This window comes from Gallinula chloropus (assembly GCF_964237585.1).
Source record: "Gallinula chloropus genome assembly, chromosome: 2".
Taxonomy (NCBI): Eukaryota; Metazoa; Chordata; class Aves; order Gruiformes; family Rallidae; genus Gallinula; species Gallinula chloropus.
In genome coordinates this window covers 110374756-110394844 of record NC_140086.1, presented here as the reverse complement: position 1 = coordinate 110394844, position 20089 = coordinate 110374756, and the positions used below count along the sequence as shown (strand labels likewise).

At 41.3% G+C, this 20089-nt stretch overlaps 1 protein-coding gene across 1 annotated transcript in view; it reads right to left on the bottom strand.

The window, feature by feature from the left end:
- The window catches only part of ITGA9 (integrin subunit alpha 9), a gene marked incomplete at both ends in the record, with an annotated part of 230158 nt that overhangs the window by 97527 nt on the left and 112542 nt on the right, over window positions 1-20089 (bottom strand). Inside the window, one exon of the mRNA XM_084260536.1 lies at window positions 10936-11091. Coding sequence (XP_084116662.1) covers window positions 10936-11091 — 156 coding nt within the window. The remainder of the gene's footprint in view (window positions 1-10935; window positions 11092-20089) is intronic.

The window sequence follows — 20089 nt, the reverse complement described above, 5'->3', positions numbered from 1 at the left end:
TTTCAGTCTATAAACACAGAGCAAATCTGTGCAGGAGAGATAATGGTATGAGAGGTTTCAAGAGACTTAGGGACTGGGGTGGGGCAGGGGACATACGAGTTAATACTTTGAGCTCTACTCAACTGTAGCAGCATTAGAGACAGACTTTGAATCTTACATTCAGAGGGCATAGAGATTTCTGGTCCACTTCCATTCAGGAGGACTCTTGGCTAAAGAGGCAGCTTATTCTCCTTTTTCTGTATTGTCAGAGCTCTTCAAAAAGGAGCGGACCTTTATGAGGTTAATTGGTGTTAGACTGGCAGATATCAAACTATGCTGTTGGTCGTACTGATTTGCAAAAAGAAGAAAGAGAAAAGGCAGCCAGTTCATTTGGGACTGTTTACATCACCCTTTCAGTTTCCTTTCTCACCTTTTGCTTTCTCAGCATCTCCAAAGTAGATATTGTTGAGGATTTAAAGACAAGGGCTAAACTTACCCTTTATCCTTAATAAAGACTACCACGCTAAAGGACAAGAGTCCCGAGACAGGAACTGGCACAAGGTATCCCTCACAAAACATGGCACATTTCAGAGGTATAGTCTCAAAAGTTCTCAGAATTAATCCTCAACCAACGTAGTAGCTATATATAGGAAAGATTGTTTGACCTTCAGAGGAGAAAAAAGAAACAAACTGTAAAAATATTCTTGCATGACAGTTTCCCCTATTGGCATTGCAGAAATCTTGGCAAAGCAACCAGAATGATTAAAGATACAACCTGCACGTTTCAAAGAATAAAGTACTGTAAGTATATTTAAGTAACTACATAATGTAGCTGGAATTTTGTTACTAAAATCTATAGTTGTGGTTCTCCAAACAAATGAACAAAACTACTTCCATCATACCACGCAGTAGCCAGTAAGCTACTTCAAAAGAGACTGGGAGCATTTTGTCACCCCGTAGAAATCCAAGTTCCTACACAGCACTGGGACAGAACAAAGAATCAAGGATGATTAATCGCTCGTAACTCTGTAGGAGTGAACCCTTTGCTTCTGTGAAAGATCTTGAATCCTTTCGGTTCTGGGGGAAGAAATGATTTCCAGTACAGCCAGCTGTCAGGACCTACTGATACAGCCACAGCTGGTTCAGCAGCCTGCTTCCATTACAAGCTGATTACATCTACAGATTATTTTACTATCTTCCACCATTTCCCTAGTCTTGATAGATGCTGCCATGAGTCTACTCCACCTCCTTTTTTTTTTTGGCCTGCTAGAGCCTCAACTCTGTAGCTTCTTCACAGTCAATCTACTTCCACCAATTTTTTTCTTTGCTATCTTAAGCCTCCCCTTCCCCAGCCTGTTGCTTCTTCTGCCTTTCCAGTTGACTAATTCCTGCCTGTTCAAATCCCCCCTAAAGAATTAAGGGGTAAACACACTGCAAGTCATCATAACATCTGTGAACACTGCTTATATATTCTGTTACTGTGCCCTTACATGGGCTGTGATTTCTTTGGGCCAGACTAACAGTGCTGCATCTTGTTAGAGCAGGAGTCCATTCTTGGGATATGTACAGGCCCTACTACAATATTACTATTACTCCTACTACTTTTAACTCTAAGCAATCCTTAAAGTGGTTTCAGCTTTACAATACTAGAGTTAGGGATTTATAGAGCTCATTATATGTTAGAAGTGTTGAATTAGATAACCAATGGGCTGCATGCATTATCCAGACCTGGAGAAAAGGAAGTAGGACCAAACAAATTCATTGCACTAGGGAATGCTTCGTAATGTTTCCAGTTGTTATTATTACCCAGAGTGAAGAGGAGCGATTCTGAATGGCAGTGTTCAGAAGTTCAACTGATTTTTACTGGATTCCACTTATTTAGTGCCAAGTACCTCACAGCTTTGAATATATTAGAGATGGTCAGGAAGCTTCTTTACATAATACAGACAAGAAAAAAAAATCAAGTTGGGAGGAAGGGGCAGAAATTGTCCTGAATGAGAAACACAGCTGCATCTCTTATCTGAAAGCCACCGCAATTCTGTCTGGCATTTCCGGCAGAGAAATAGATGTGCTTCTGCTCAGTAGCAGGAACAGGATAACCTCAGTGTTTCTAGGACACATCTTTATTGTACAAACAGAAAGCTAATGTAAAGTGCATGTACAGTGAGTCTTGTCAGACTTCCTGAAATCACCAGATCCACAGCAAAGCACGTAGCAAAATCCTGCATTTCCAAGGTCTGCAATTCCTCTCTGTGCTCTCCCCTGCTGCTCCCCAGCAGCTATGGAGAACTGCTCTGTAGCAGTTCCCACCAGGCTACCAAACACCCTGGGCAAACAGGGTTTTCTCAAATTCTGCCTGGCAACTTCTCTGGGTAGAAAAGATGATGCTTCTTGGGAGGACAGGGAATGAAAGGTTCGTGGAGGTGGATGTTGCCCACATACTCCAGAGAAAGACCCAAAAAGCATACATTAAGAGATACTCATCGTAAAGAGTGAATGGGCACATCTGTATGCAGTTATATGTACAGTAAGGAGAGACACAGAGCCAACTAATAAGGAAGAAGATGTGTCTAGACAGGCACTCATATCAGGGGCTCAGAACAACCACCTTAGTGTTCACTCTGCCTCTTGACTAAACTATACATTCTGTAGCAAAGCCCAGGGGTAAATGTTCAGGAAGTAGTAGGAGGATAAAAGCCTAGCTTCTGCATCCTAAAGCAACCTAAAGCACAAAATTGCTGGATAGTGGGGTGAAGATACTCTTCTTTTCCTTACCACTGATGGCGGACTCCTTCGCAATGCTGCTAGGACATAAGACAAGCAAGAAGGAGCCAGTCTTTAGCCTAAAGATCCCAGTTCTCTGCTAGATGAACGTGATTTAGGATTTCAAATCTAACTTTCTAAATTGCTTCACTTTTTTTCAATTGCTATCAAAAATTAAACACATTTTTGTTTCTGGGAGTAAGGGAGGGAACAGGAAACAGAAAACAAAACTCCCCTGTACTTATGCCACTCCTGCCCACAGAAGATACCGGAAATTATCCAATAAAAAAAGAAAAAAGATATTACAAGACATTCAACCTCACAAAATTCAAGGAAGCACGTGGAAATTTCAGGTTATAGCCAAAATATGCAATCAAGACCTTGAGAGATTGCCAGGACTGTTTGCCAGTAAGAGTTGTGCCCATCCTTTCACAGAAAAGGGAAAGTGACAGCTGAAGGACAATGTTTGAAACAAAGGGGGAGAAACAGTATTCTCAAAATAACCCCTGAAAGCGTGCTGGTTTATGCTCTGGATAAGAAAGCAGTGATTCACTCTGAGCTTTTAAAGACTTCCTGACACATCAGGCTACAAAAAGTTAACAGTACCCCTCTCAAAAGGTGGCAGAGCTGGCCTCCAGTAACGAGGGATGCATTCCTTTAACTTCATGAACTGTGCCATGTACTTCAGCAGGATACCTTGGGTTATGCAAAATAATCTGTGTCAAGAATCCAGTATCCCAGTGTCTATGTTGAATTCCTGTAAACTGTCAAGACATCCTATGGTATGTGCAGGGATAACTGAACAACTACATCATACTAGTAACACAAAAGCACATCTATTTTAAGATGCAGGATAAGGAGGGGTATTATAACAATTCTTTACTTTTTAGATCTTGTCACTATATGGCTGTTACTGTGTTATCTGGTGAAGCTCGGTTCCTGGGTCCTTATTTAGGGACAAGGATATATGATCCAATATCGATGTGTAAGCATTTGCTATAAGCAAATCTTATTGCCTTTTCTAGGAACAATTTTCTGTTTTATAGAGCCTCATGAATCAATCACTCAGATTGTACCTACATGTAGAATCATAGATTCATTGAATCATTTAAGTTAGGAAAAAAAAACTATGTACAGGAGCCTGATTTTAGACCTTAATTATTTTGTCTTTTTGCAAAACAAAGCTACTACCTACAGATCTATTGACCACAAAAATAGAAATAATGATGGACTCTCGCCAGACATCCCATACTTTCCTATACTACTCATGGAAGTGATCTGTTCACATATCCTGCTGAGCCAAGTGCAAAAATGGCTGATTTAAATTCCCACTAGAGAAGCAATTAATACTGTGAAAAGCTTTCCAGGATTTCATCAGATGTGTTGGCCAAAATACGAATGCATGGTTTCCACATTGCCCCTAGTGAGTGGCGAAGCAAACACACAATGAAGGCAGGAACACCAGGGGAGCGGTAAGTGTTTAGAAGAATCTTGCTATGAAACCAAAGAGCCATGCTGGTAGTGTGTGCTGCAGGGGACCAAGGTTAGCTACAGGAAGGTCCCCTAGCTCTGTATAGACTTCATCAGAGCATGTCTCCATGCAAAGAAAACATATGCTTATTCATAGTGCATTAGTGTAATAAAACAGAAACTGGCCAGTAATAACTGTTTTACTACATTAGTAAGGGTGCAGCCATGTAAGTCAAACTTCTCCAGCTGGGGAAAGCTACAGGGGAAGTCATCCACTTTACTGAGTGGAAGACTTTGGGCCAAAAGATCATGACCAGCTGCTTCTCAAGCCATCTAAGGTCAAATGCAATTATTTCTCCCCTATTTCAGCTGCATCCTGCTTTCAGGAATTTTAAAAAACGTTTTTGAGCACCAAACTAAGGAGGAGAGAGGGCACTCAAGGGGAAGAGGAACTTCCAAATGAAATCAGGTGTTTAGAAAAGACCTGGCATGAAACCTGTTAGCTACTGAAGGCAAGCATAAATTAATAAGCATGTGTATTAGTTATTCCTTACAGCAGTGAGTGGATTTAACAATGCAATCTTTTGTCCTCATATTCTCCTGGGGTGAAGATCTACAATTGATGGCAGCAGAAATACACTCCTAGCCCTTCAGAGCTTTATTAGATTTCTAGTTTGACTCATTTTTCAGGCTGAGGCAATTTTTTCTTTTTTAAATCATTAACAGTTCAAATCACCCAAATAGTGTTCTCATTTTCCAAGACTTCAGACCTTATAAATTCATAGAACAATAGATGGGAAAGGCCTATTGGGCTGATGTCTGCAGCACATTTCTCAATATATTTCCTGTCTTGTCTTAAATGGTCTTCCATTTATTTTGGACAACTAGAGAATAATTCAATTCTAGCTTCTCAAGAGGGTTCTTTAATGATACTTGAGAAGGTTTTCTACTCTAAAACTTATTTCCACTACTAAAAGTGGAACCATAAGATTAATCTTCTTCACCCAGGATGCTTTTATACTTAAACATTTTAACACAAGAGTAAAAAAAAATTGTTGCTCATTACACAACTGTGTAATGAGAAATATAAAAGCATAATAACAATTACAGTAGGATTTTAAGGTAAGGTACAGCTTGCAAATGCTTACATGAATATCTCTGCTTTCTCTACCTATTTATTTGAAGAACTTGTAAACTAAATCATGTAATTCACATCCTACCACCTAAGGCAGGTTCACCCTGTATTCTGACACTCCCCTAGTACATACACCAAGACATGAAGGCATGTGGGTGTGCATGTGCATTAGCATATAGTATTGGCTGTTGTTCTTTAGAAAGCCCATGACATGTAAACCTGGGGATTAAACCAGGTCTTACAGATATCTCAGTTATTTTGGTTTTCCTCTACGGTTAAACAAGGATATGAACACATCAGACAATTACTGGTCAATCCTGTTGTTGCTTAAGAAACATGCATAGAATCAGAGGTAGCGATTTCCACTCATTCTTACTTAAGTGAGTTTGCTAATTATAAACATTTCAGAGGTACAATACATCTGCACACCTGCTGTTCTTGCTCATTTCTGAATCTTTTCCAGCCTTGTAAATCTTTCCTCTCTATTGCCATTCAGCAACAAAAAAGCAGGCAAATACAATACTCAGACTAATCCAGTACATACTCATGGTGGGCCCTTTCCACATTTCCTGGCACGAACAGCACCCAGTCCCTGACAGTTCAGCACCAACTCTGACCAAACTTGTCTAGAGCAAAAGACAGACACCACCAAAGGGATGGCAAAGGGAGGAGTGGAAATGACCACTTTCAGCAATCCCACTCCAGCTGAAGGGAAAACAATGGCAATGAGTCAGGAGGGGTGGCACATGGTGGACCTCTGCAAGAATAAATGCAGAAGATAACTTGGGAGCTTGCTCTGCCCAAGAAGGAAAAAGAGTGGCAAAAAGTACCCTCTGAAATGCGGCAATTAGGCTGACTCTTGAAGTCTCCCAAAGATTTCTTAGGTGCCTGGGTGGGTATAAGTCAGTTAATCTTCAGACTTTCCACCTATCCAGCTGTTCACAGGTATAACTAAGGTACTAAAGCATCATCTGTACCAGTACATTAAACTGCCCTGGCCTCCCAGACAGGAGAATCCCAAGTCCTGACCCATGTCTGGAAATGGTTTGCAGCAGTTGGCACAGGCTAAAATCATGCCAAGAGCTGTTCCAGCAGCATACCAGAGTAGAGTAGAGATGTCAGTCCAATGCCTAGAAATCCTCCGGGCACGCACAGCTCAGTTTGCTGGCAGAGACATGACCTGACTCAAGCAGGCAGACAGGGATCTCTCCTCTGGAGAAGGCACCATTAGCAAACCTAGATCATGCTGGGTATAAGGACACCACATTTTGGCCTGTCCATATACTGATGACAAAGCAATGACAGATAAGACCCAGGGAGTGCATGCATGTTTGAAATAGAGAAAGGCATTTTTTGTGCAGCAAACAAACAAACAAACAAAAAAATCACTAAAGGTGTTCATAATTCAGCTCCATAAAAGCTCTCCTGTACTTCCTTGTACCTGCCAACTAAGATTTATGGGCAAATACTTAACCAGCTTTTCCAACACAAGTATTTCCAATAAACAGTTCTCTGCTTTAAAAAGATGACGTTTATCCCAGAGACGTGCAGTCTCAGTCACCCAGAGGTACAGAACTGTACCCAAATTCTCACTGCAAGTCAGCGGCACAGCTGGGAACAGAACATTCTAAACATTTTCGGTCTCTCATAACTTACACGCAGTTTTATGGCAGACCATTCCCAAAGTGCTGAAGACACTGACGCAATTAAATCTACTGAGAACATTTTCCTATAACAAAATGGTGTCTCCATACACATAACAGCAGGTGATTTTATTACAGTATTTAGAACAGGCAGAATTCTAGCACACCACCTTTTGAACTCTAAGATACATTACTGGATACTACTAGGAACAAATCCCCACTGTATTTGGCAGGAGATATTTCTCCTTCTTGGTTGACATGTATTTATACAGTGGGTATACAAAAATAAATGTTATAGTACAAACCACTTATGGTGAACTAAGCCAAACCAAGTTCTAAATACACATTAATTTCCCTGAAGTAAGGAGACTTACTAGTTTTTTCCAGTGGATGGAAGCAGCAACTGGATTTGGGAGTCAACAAAGAAGCTAATGAAAAGTCATCCTCAGGGTGGGAAGCTTTAAAGTTCCTAATGCGCACTCGAAAAGTAATTTCCCCCACCCACCCACCCAATGTGACCCATAAGAGATTTTCTGTTTGAGCAAAATTGAGCCAGCTAGCCACTTCCAACTTGGAAAGCTGTAATCTCGACACAACCAGCCTCCACTCAGCAACTGTATAAATTGCCGAGGCATCTATCAATAGTCATGTACACTAATCTTTAGGTATTTACTTTTATTGCTACAAATAATTACATAATGCTATAGCAACCAGAGTTTCTGATGAGTATATACAAGAACCAAAAAAAAAAAAAATTAAGTCCATAAGAAATCAACTGTTACTCTATCCTGGGCCAAACAGTTCCTCAGCCCAGTTTAATTACATTATTATTACTTTTTTTTTTTGAAGCATCAGAGTCTCCTTGCTTACAAAAGAAATAGCCAAAGCATGAAATCTGACTATTGCATGATTTTTCATTAGGAAAAATCATTCTTTAATGAATCAGACATTCAAATTATTTACCATATTTGACTGTTCCGAGCACAGTTCATTTAGGAATACAGTCTCCTTCACTGAACAGTCAAGGCTTGTTTTTGTTGGTTTACGTGTAAGCATTTTGCACTGTCTTACAGTAAAACTTGCGTTCTTTGAAAATAAAGGTTACCAATAAATACATGCATTTTCAATGAAATCCTACACCCTTCAATGCTCTATCTCTGCATCAGTCTAAATTATTAGTACAAGATCACACTGATCTCTCACTTGCAGTGCAATACTCATTCAAAGGATTAATATCCAACAAAATCATTTTCTGTGATTACATCATCAGAGAGGGAGGCACCCCAGCCCCATGTCACTAGTGGGTGTCCATGGACACTATTTTCCAGACTGACTCCTTAATGCATTGGAGCAAAAGACCACGAGGAACTTGATGTGCTCAATATGATCTTCTAGTCAAGAGGCTACTTGATGGCTTTCCTACCACCTCGTTTGTGGCACACAGGGTTGTACACTCTTGTTGGGAAGTCAGGCATGAATTCAGAGAACGTCTGTTTGCATGAGAAATGGAAATCCCAGTGAAAGTGATCACTTCTTGAAAGATGGGAGTCTCCTGCCCAGTCATGGCTCCCTCTCATTTCTACAGTTAATCACTATTTCAGTTTCTTTTCCTGCGAACATCCATAAAAGCCTATGCTTTTTTAGCAAAGCATCAACATCTAACGCTGTCCTAAGGGTGCCTTGAAGCAACATATACAGTATTTCCAATTTCAAAATGCTGCTTCTTACTGGATTAACAGGATCTAGGGCTTCTGAAAACCACACACCACTAACTGTATTTAAAACACTTCAGTACTAGCGCTGTGTCCATGTGCCCTCACCCATTCTGTATTTTCTGAAAACAGAGCCCATAAAATCTGCATTGAATTGGACTTACAAAAGTGTAAGGTCCCTCCAGAATCATTAGGTTCTTTGAAGATTTAAATCCTTTATTACATAAACTTCAGTTCCTAATATCCCTTTTGGCCTTTAAAAAATATTTCTACTTGCAAGGCAAGAACCCTGAAAGAGAATGCTGTGCTCTGATTTTCTCATGAAATTGGTCTTTGAAGACACCACCACCATGCCTTGAGGCTACTCCTAGGACTTTGTCACCATGACTGCACCCTAACTGAGGCTCTGCCCACTTCCTTAGCTGAAAGCCCCATGTCAAAATTCTTACTAAGCTAAGTGAACAACATCTGGAAAGCAAATGGGAAGGGATTGTTAAACTGGCTGCCTCTCATCCAAATTACACAAGAAAACAAGTCAGGGAAATTCCCAACATATTTTTGTTTCTTATCTATAAGCTCAGCATTTAGGTATTTTAATATTGATCCGAGACTATGCCTGCAGGGCAAGATGTGACCTTTTGAGTCTGAACCCAGTAGTAAAGCATGCGAGCAGCTTCATTCATGTAACACTCAAGTTTTCAGTACACTGCTCAAATTCTAAAGTTCTCTACAAATTCCCATCGTGTTTGCAACAATGCAACAGTGAGTTATCAGCTACATAATTCCTCTTCATAAAAATAAGCAATACTTAGAAACATCTTTCATTTGTACATTTATAAAAATAAAGCATATTTGGAGGATTATCCATTTCTCTAAGTACAAGGATTACAGCCAAATACATTTCAAAATGCTCAGGCATATGACAAAGCCTCTCTCTTTCGGTGTTTCAGCTATTATTTTGAGTAGTATTCAGGGACCTGCAATGCCAGCACAGTAACATAACCTTGTGAGCAGCATCAGAAAGTAATGCTAGAGGAGATAATGCAAAAGTCACTTAATAGATATGAACTTCCCAGGGTTAAAAAACAGATCTAACCATCCACTGCTAAAAGCCTTGGACTCCAGACAGACTTTTCACAGGTTTTTAAAAAAATAATAATTTCTTATTCAGATGAAATGCCAGCTTGTAACTCTGTAAAACCATGCTTTGGAAAATAAACTTGACTGGATACAACCCTGATCAACTTGATCTAACTTTTACATTCCTTCTGCTTTGAGCAAGGAACTAGGTCTACAAAGGTCCTCCCAAGACTAAATTATCCTGCAATTCTGACCGGACTAGAGGCTTTCAAAAGGTAACTAATGTGATCTCTCTCCTTGACACAAGTGCCTGCTTTCATGGTCCCTGAGGGCTTTTAATACCTTCATAAGTACTGTCTGAATCACTCCGGTCAAAACCTAAGAAAAAACTGGCCAACATTTTCCAAAGATACTAGTGAGGTCAAGGCAAACATACAAGAAAGGTGGCATAATCATACAATTCATTTCCTTCGGGAATAATTTTACAGTGGGAGGGAAAGATCTCTACTTTCTAATGACAGGTGTTTCAAAATTTAAGGGATTGCTCTTGCTGTCATCAAACTTAAACACACAAGGGTTTTCTGCATTGCAACAGAGCAAAATAGGATCCTAATAAATATATGGCTGCACCTACTTTCTTTGAAACAAACCTACCTTATTTTACCACAGCACATCCCACAATAATAACAGCAGGAGCATGTTTCTCCTGCCACATGACTGCACGTGAGGAGCTCTCCAGAAAAACAGAGCAATGGCCAGGAAAGAATTTTCTTTATTCTCTTCACTGTTATCCCCTTATGGAGAGGGTCAAATTCCTGTGCTCCCTCCTGGAACCTCTGGCAAGAAAGCCAAGGCCAAAGCTCTCATGAAAGGCTCCTACCAGAAAGGGAAGGACCAGAAGGAGCAGGAGCTTTCTCATCCTTTGCATTATTCAAGTCTCTTTCACAGCACCAGCACCTTTAAACAAACATGTGACCTCACTTTGTATTGCCCAACTTTGTCAGCATAAGTCTTTTACTACATCATGGAGAAGCACTGACATCAGCAATAGTAGGTACTGTACAAATAGCCTAGAGCTTGGCAACGACTTCTGCTGTCAGTTCAGGATCAGAGCCACAGGACTTCTAGGGAAATAACATGGTCCAAACCTGACCTGATTCCTTTGTGCTATCTTTTGTCCTTTGTTCCAGCGGAGAACGGGCTTGAGAGCAGGCAGTTCCTTGTCCTCTTTTCCTCCTCTTATCACATGTTCCCCAAGGCTGTATGCAGCTTCAAATACAATTGGAGATATGACATCTTTGACTCTTTTCTGCAAAAGAAAACAGATTTCACCTATGCGTACAGGCAAGCACATTTTCATATACAGCAATTATACAATTAATAAAATACTTTTTGTATTTGACACTGCTGGGAAGCAGCTTCTCTACTCCTGTGCCAAACAAGAATAAACACATTATAACAACGCAAGTCAGAAAAATGTTAAATGTCAACAAAAAAATAGTTATTCATTTGGGGCCTACTTGTGGTTCCACTGAATTGCTGACATATTCATCACACCTGTAGAGCAACTGCTTCCACTAAAATCAAGGCATTTCCTTAAAAAATAAAATAAATTAGGATGTGTTTTCATTAGTCCTGCAAAATGTGGAAGCAATCACTAAATCTTTGCCTATGAGGTTTCTATATCCTGATCTTTAATTGAGGTTTCCTCCAGCGTGCTCTAAATTTTAAAAAAACCTGCATCATGCCTTACTGTTTTGCAGTATCAATGAAATAAATGTATGACTAGAGATACCAATTTACTTATAAAACAAGGCTACAGACATGCAAGGGCAAGAAAAACCATTTTTCAGCATGATTCTGAAAGCAACACTCCCAGCTGCCCCCATTCTGAGCACAGTAACATTTTCAGTATATAAAGGAATAAGATTCTTCAGTTTCTAGGCTCCTTTGGACCAGATGGACTGTGAGGCAGGCTGAATATGAGTCAGCAACATGCCCAGTTGGCCAAGTCAGCCAACAGCACCGGGCTTGTATCAGGCACAGTTTGGCCAGCAGGACTAGCAAAGTGATCACCCCCCTGTACTCAGCACTGGTGAGGCTGTACCTTGAATGCCATGTTCACTTTTGGGCCCCTCGCTACAAGACAGACATTGAGGTACTGGAGTTTGTCCAAAGGAGGACAACAAAGTTGGTGGAGAGTCTACAGAGCAAGTCTTAACAGGAGCGCCTGAGGGAAGTGGAGTTGTTTAGCCTGGAGAAAAGGAGGCTGAGGGGAGTCCTTGTCACTCTCTACAAGTCCCTGAAAGGAGGTTGTAGCCAGCAAGGTGTGGGTATCTTCTCCCATGTAACAAGTGATAGGGCAAGAAGAAATGGCCTCAAGTTGCACCAAGGGAAGTCTAGATTGGATATTAGGAAAAATTTCTTCCCTGTGAAAGGGTTACAAAGCACTGGAACACACTGCCCAGGGAAGTGGTTGAGTCACCGCCCCTGAAAGTATTTAAAAGATGTGTAGATGTGGCACTCCAGGACATGATTTAGTGGTTGACTTGGCAGTACTAGGTTAATGGCTGGACTCAATGATCATAAAGGTCTTTTTCAACCTAAATGATACTCTATAAATGGTGCCACGTTATTCATCTGATAGGATGAATCCTTATTATTTCTTGTTGTTGGAGCCCAAGCCACTAAACTCATAGGTTTGTCACAACATGAAATGCTCAAAGCCAGACTGCTGTGCAAAGACAAAATGCTCTTTGTGCTCCGTTCAGTCCTGACTTCCAGAAAACAATGTACCAGAAAACAGAAGTAGCAAATACACTACCTTTCCATAGACAAACATTTCTGTGAAATTTTAGCTACTTAAAAACTTAGTGTGAATTCAGTGCATGTAAAGTTGAGACAATATATAAACACCATAAGTAAGCACAAATTTTCAAATGGGTCAACTATCAACTTTGACATGCATCAGTTAATGGGCTTCTCTGAACACAGCCTGCCAGCCAGAACAAGAAATTGAGATGGAAGGCAATTTAAACTGCATCTTCCAGATGTGGGAAATGTGGGCACTAACTGACTTTGATCACCCCATTTGATCTGTTTCAAGGCAACCATTTGCTCTAATATGTTGATGGGCCACAGATCTCTGAAATCAGACAAAAATCAGTAGCTAACCAGAGTCCCAAATCATCAGTTAGTGAGGTGAATAATAGTAGAGACCAGGTTGGATGACATTTACCTGACACTTCCAGTCAGCCCCTGAATTCCCCCCCCCCCCCGCCCATTACCAACACTTGCCCAGCAGCAGCCCAGAGCACATTAAGTCTAAACCATGCATTGCTTGTAGCAGTGGCAATGGCAGCAGGCAGCTCTGTGACTCCTTCCTCATCCCATTAAAAGGATCATGTACCCTCCAGAATGCTACTGATACCCTCAGGGGAAGACATGCTGATATCTTCAGCCCCTTCTATAGTTGTACCCTCAGGGTATGCCTGCACCATATCAAGATAACTAAATAACAGTCCTACAACTCACAGAAGCTACTAGCTTTGCTCTCATAGAAAATCATATGTAGTAACTTAAGTGAAGATTATATCAGTGCACAAGAACACGTGCAAAGAAACAAGCCTATTGAAAAACGCATACCATGCAGCAACAGTGAAACACAGTAAATCATCAGGCAAGTCGCCACCTAATCCAACAGTATGCCACCAACTGTGTAAACACAGAACAATTAAAGTATAGGGAGTGGGTTAAATTAAAATCCACCTATAGTTTTCCTAGCTCTGTTACTGCGGTATGACAAGAAGAAGTGCTTTATGACTTCTAAGTGTTTTAATATGATCTTGCAGGCTTCAGTCCAATGCCCTTTGAAGTCAAAAGACAAGTTTCCCATTGACTTCAATGAATGTTGGAGTGTGCCCATATTGTTGGCTGGTGTCTATTTCTGCTTCATTTTAGTGGTGAAATTGTGACTTCCAGCAGCTAGATTAATTACATGTGTGGATATTCCCTCACCACAGCCCTGGGGAAATATATTTTACGTGCCCACTTGTCTTTAATTAAGGATGAAAGTATGAATGCTACCCAGTTATTAATTTTGCCACACATTCAGTCCCTTCTGCTCGCAATCCTACAAACAGAAAGATGACATTCTGTGGGGTTTTCCTCAGTAAGACAGACACAAGATCGTTCTGCCTCACAGGTACACCACAGACTGCCTGGTTTGTAAGCATGTAACGAGAATAATGAATGTTTGCCCAGATGCAGTCTGGAGAAGTACTATTTTAGGTTGGAAATACACCCAGTTTCTTTCTCTTTCAGTCTACCTAAATGTACCACCACTTCCAATTGTATAATCATGACACAGTCCATAGATTGCTTTTAAGTATTCTTAATTTCTAAAAGGAAGTTAAAAGATGCAATGATAATCAAGTTTGAGATAGACTAAAAAAATCCTCCATGTCAGGGAAACTGTATGTTTTAGTTTTTGTATCAGTTACATGGCCCTAGTGAAACGGATTTGCCAAAAGAAATAACTTCCACAAGTAGCTTTTACATGTATTCACTGTTTTTCACCATGCCACTGCTATGCTTTGAGGAAGCATGAAAGGTTAAAGACACTTCTGCATCATGAAAAAGCACATGGAAGGCACAGTTTCATTAATGGAAATAATTGCCTAACAAGGGTTCAGTGAATAATAATAATAATAATAAGTATCCATTCTCTATAGGCTGGATGTCACTAAACTGCTCCAATTTTTTCATTGTCCCTGAACTAGCTTGGGGACCTGAAGCTGGGTTTCCCACAAGCCATCAGCCATCCTATGTAGTTTTCTTCTTTTCACAAGCAGTTATCATACATAGTGGTGGGTTCTCTTCACTCTTTCAGACCATTTTTCATTCTGGTCATTACTGCAGAAACTTTTGCAATAAGGCTTTTGCAGAAAATAATACACTTCAGTCCCAGTAAATTACTCTTCCACCACTATCCCTTCCTGCAACGGAAATAGTCATAGACCAGCTGTATCCCTTCGTAGGGATCTATTATCTTTCCTGCAAGGCATGTTGCACAACATCACTCAGAGTTGAAGAAAAAGGTGTTTTGTTATGAGTAAGTCGGGTTTTTAATCGAGGGTATTACAGATCACTAGTATCTAGCAAAGACAAAGAACTTCAAGTCCAAAAAGATCACACCTTTAAGACCAACTAAGAATCATAGGGGTTGGAAGGGACCTCGAGAGATCATCGGGTCCAACCCCCCTGCCAAAGCAGGCTCCCTAGCTCATATTACACAGATAGGCATCCAGACGGGTCTTGAATATCTCCAGAAAAGGAGACTCCAACACTTCCCTGGGCAGCCTGTCCCAGGGCTCTGTCACCCTCACTGTGAAAAAGTTCTTCCACATGTTGGTGCAGAACTGCCTGTGCTCTAATTTGCAGCCATTGCTCCTTGTCCTGTCTCCACAGACCACTGAAAAAGGGCTGGCCAGTTCCCCCTGCATCCCATGCTTAAGATAATTATAAACTTTAATTAGGTCCCCCCTTAGTCTTCTCAAGAATGAACAGTCCCAGCTCACTCAGCCTTTCCTCGTAGGGGAGATGCTCCAGACCCTTAATCATCTTCGTAGCCCTTCTTCAGACTCTCTCCAGGAAATCCCTGTCCTTTTTATACCAGGGAGCCCAGAACTAGACACAATACTCCAGGTGGGGTCTAACCAGAGCAGAGTAGAGGGGGAGGATCACCTCCTTCGACCTGCTGGCCGCACTCTTCCTGATGCACCCCAGGATCCCACTGGCTCTCTTAGCCACCAGGGCAAACTGCTGGCTCATGGTCAACCTGTCATCAACCAGGACCCCCAGGTCCTTCTCCACTGGGCTCTTTTCCAGCAGGTCATCCCCCAGCCTGTACTGATACAAACGGTTATTCCTTCCCAGGTGCAAGACTCTACACTTGCTGTTGTTGAACTGCCCAGCTCTCCAGCCTGTCCAGGTCTCGCTGGATGGCAGCGCAGTGTTCCTGCGTGTCAGCCACTCTTCTCAGCTTTGTATCATCGGCATACTTGCTGAGGGTGGATGCTATTCCCTCATCAAGGTTGTCAATGAAGATATTAAACAGGACTGGACCCAACACTGAGCCCTGGGGAACACTGCTAGTCACAGGCCTCCATTCAGATTCTGCTCCATTGATCCTCTGGGCTTGGTCCGACAGCCAATTCTCAACCCACCTCACTGTCCATTCATCTATCAGCTTTGTTATCAGGATGTCATGGGAGACAGTATTGAAAGCCTTGGTGAAGTCAAGGTAGATGACATCCCCTGCTCTCCCTTCATCCACCCAGCCGGTGATGAGATCACAGAAGGATATGAGATTGTTTGAGCACAATCTCTCCTTGGTGAATCCATGGTGAATACTCCTCACGACCTTCTTCTCTTCCAGTTGCTTGGCGATGGCATCCAGAACAAGGTTCCATCACCTTTCCAGGGACAGAGGTGAGGCTGACTGGCCTATAGTTGCTAGGATCCTCCTTCCTGCCCATTTTAAAAAGACTGGAGTGATATCGGCTATCCTCCAGTCTTCAGGCACTTCTCCTGTCCTCCAAGAGCTGTCAAAGATGATAGAGAGCGGCTCAGTAATCACTTCCACCAGCTCCCTCAGTACATGTGGATGCATCCCATCTGGGCCCATGGATTTGTGTGCATTAATCCCTTTGAGATGCTCTTGGACCACCCCAACCTCAACCAGAGGGAAGCTCTTCATTTCCCAAACACTCCTACTTTCATCCAGTGTCTGAGGGTCCTGGGGGGCATTTGAAGTGAAGACCGAAGCAAAGAAGGCATTCAGTATCTCCACCTTCTCAGCATCCCCTGTTACCAGGACACCTGCCTCATTCAGCAAGGGACCCACATTATCCCTGGTCATCCTCTTACTATTCACACATCTAAAAACCCCTTTTTATTATCCTTTATGTCCCTTGCCAGCTTCATTTCCAAGTGGGCTTTAGCCTTCCTAGTCACATCCCTACAGGCCCTGACAACATTCCTATATTCTTCCCAGGTGTTCAGACCCTTTTTCCACAGTTCACAGACCTTCTGCTTCCCTTTGAGTTTACTCATTAGCTTCCTGCTCATCCATGCAGATCTTCTGCCTCTCTTTCCTGATTTCTTGCTCAAAGGGATGCATCGTTCCTGTGCTTGGAAGAAGCACTGTTTAAATGCTACCCAGCTCTCACAGGCTCCCATTCCTTCAGACAGCATTGCCCACAGGATAGCCCCTATTAGGTTGCGGAGGAGATCAAAGTTAGCTCTTCCAAAATTCAGGGTTGCTATCCTACTTTTTGGCTTGCTTCTTCTACTCAGGATCTTGAACTTGACCATTTCATGGTCACTTTGTCCTAAGCCACCCCCAACCTTCACTTCCCTAACGAGCCCGTCCTTGTTAGTAAAAACAAGGTCCAGCACCCGCCCTCCCCTTGTAGGTTCCCACACCATCTGTAGCAGGAAATTGTCTTCAACATACTACAGAAATTGTCTGGACTGCATACGACTGGCCGTATTGCTTGCCCAGCAAATATATGGGTAATTGAAGTCCCCCATAACAACCAGCCCCTGGGATCTCAAGGCAACTTCTAGCTGCTTATAGAATACATTATCAACTCGCTCCTCTTGATCAGGGGGTCTATAGTACATACCCACAACAGTGTCACTCATACTAGCCTGCCCCTTGATTCTTACCCACAAGAAAGCATTAAGGCACTTTAAGATTTTTCAAAAAACACCATGGTCCTGAAAGATCACCCTAACAAAGAACAGGCTTGCAATGTCCTCTCCCAGAAGAACCACCTCAAAGAAATATGCATTTTTTTTTAAATGCTGTGGTAGAAGATGGGCATGGCCACATAATTCTTCCTTTTTGTTTTTCCCTGGTTTCACAGGGAAGAAGAAAGCAAGCAAAGCCAAGCCTTTGCCAGAATTATGGCGGCATTTCTCTTTGGGTTTAGTACCAAAAGGTCCTAAAAATCTGAAAAGTAATCAGAGCAATGATCAAATGTCAGAGCTCTGCTTCTGAACATCATTTCCAATTCCCTCTCAAAGATGGAGTGTGATGACTGTAAGAAATAATTCTCTGCACTTTTCATAGGCACAGCTTAAGGCTCATCGTGGCAACATAAACACAGGCATATATTCCAACATCCTAAAGGCACACTGACTTGGCAGGCAGCCACTGCCTTCTCCAACTGTAACTTTGTGTTACCAAAAGCCCACACACATCAGGAGCTTGGGCAAATTTGGATGGAACAAGAAAGGGGTGTAGTCAAAGGATAGGATTTACTCCACTCATGGTAGACATCATTGCCAGAGAAGACTGGATATCATTTCAACTTGCTTTTGGCTCAGTGCCACAGTACACTTGGGTCTGTGCATGAGCCCAGTAAACCATCACATCTAATCCCCTTTCTTCTACAAGGTGAAAGTCTCCAGCAGGGGCTCTGTAGAGTGCCAAATTCCATTTTTAATTATGGCCAATGGGCTGAGAAATAAATTGAGATGTAAATAATCCCCACCATCTACAGCAAGAGTCCTGAAGGAGTAAAGATGAAATGCAGCCCATTAAAGCAATGAATATGAAGTTATTTTCAACAGCATCAAGAAAGGAAATAAACATAACTGTCAGGCTGACTTTTACAGTTACCCCTTGCTTTTGCCCTTGTTCATGTCCTTCTGGGGTTTCTGTGGGAAAGTTCTCTGATCTGTCAGCCCTTTTTTCCACTCTCTCCAATTTGATCCCTAGGACATCAACCCATGCATAGATTCCAGAGCTTTGAACAAATTCCACACAGCTTTTCAGTACTTCTGAGAATCAAGCTCTGTTTAATTTGATGACTTAGAATGAATTCAAGAACTTGGTTTCTAAAATACTCAACTTGAAACTTTTAGTCTAAACATACTTATTTCAAGTTTTAAACAAGCGCTAATAATAGACTATAGGCATTTTTTAGAGTCTTGAAGCACAAAAAATAAACTTGGCAATCTTGATTTAATAGGTAACATATTAATGCCGCAAAATGTATATAGCCACTGTGCTCCTGATAATCCAGCATAACACTTAAATCAGCTTGCAGGTCACTACCATGTTAAGTTGTCAACTCAGTGCCAAGAGATAGAATGTTCCCTATTAAGTGACATCATAAATGATCCATATGTCCACCAGCCTTCAGAGACAGAGGCCACTACTTCCACAATTTATCAGATGAAATTATCAACTTTTAATAAACATACATTATGGCTTATGAATCAAGAAGATGACAATGCTTAACTTATCTCAGTCTGTGTGTCTTAGCTGTGAGTCACTCAGGATGCAAGACTTAAGTGCCACACAACAAAATGAAAATATCAATTAGATAAGCTGATTTTAAATTGGAGGGTAGATTTCCATTCATTTTCCGACAAATGAATGTGTACATCAAATTCTTGTACCTGAAAATGAGTAAGGAGCAACGTAACTTCCTTACCCTGTTCTTTGCAACAGATATTGAGTCCAAGTTTAGATTCCTCAATGCCATTTCCCTGTGCAAATTAATACTTTCAACCTTCTGCTAATCCCATGTAAAAGAATAACCACCTCTGTCCTCATGAGAGTCTGTCTAGCGTTTACTCTGATAAAGATATTCTAGGACTTATAACAATTTACTTCAGATTGGCACAATTTTAGCATCAGTACCTTCCTCATACAAATGCAGACAAAACAAGGCCGTGCCAAAATCATCCAGAAAAGACATAGTTTGCATTCCACATGCAAGCTGATCTTGTACCTATCTGTATTTTAAATTTTTTGTTTGTTTGGGTTTTTTTAAAGATTTTACTGTCATTAAAGGGGGAAGAAACCCAACTGTAAACTTCTTTTTCAGAACTAGAAGTTTACTTGCTTGGCAAAAGCTCATTTACAACATTATTGGTGATTTTTTTGTCAAATTAATAACATATGAAGCCAATCAGATGCCTGATGTTTCAATAATATATGCTTCTGTTTTCTTTTAAGATCTTGTGACAGCTACAATTCAACAAGTAGGCAAAAAGTCTTTGCTGCTAAACTTCAAACATTACAAGACTTCTGAAGAATCACGAAGTTTAGAGCAGGGAAATGAAAAAAAAAGTAAAGGATTTGCAGGGTCTCACACCCTCAAGTGTTATTTAGGGTTTGTGTTTGAAAGAATGGGAGTGTTTCCTTCATCCTCTTCCCAAATGCATTATTCCAGCACACAACTGGTGCTTTCCAGTTGTTTCCATCAGGTCAGCAACCTCTCTTT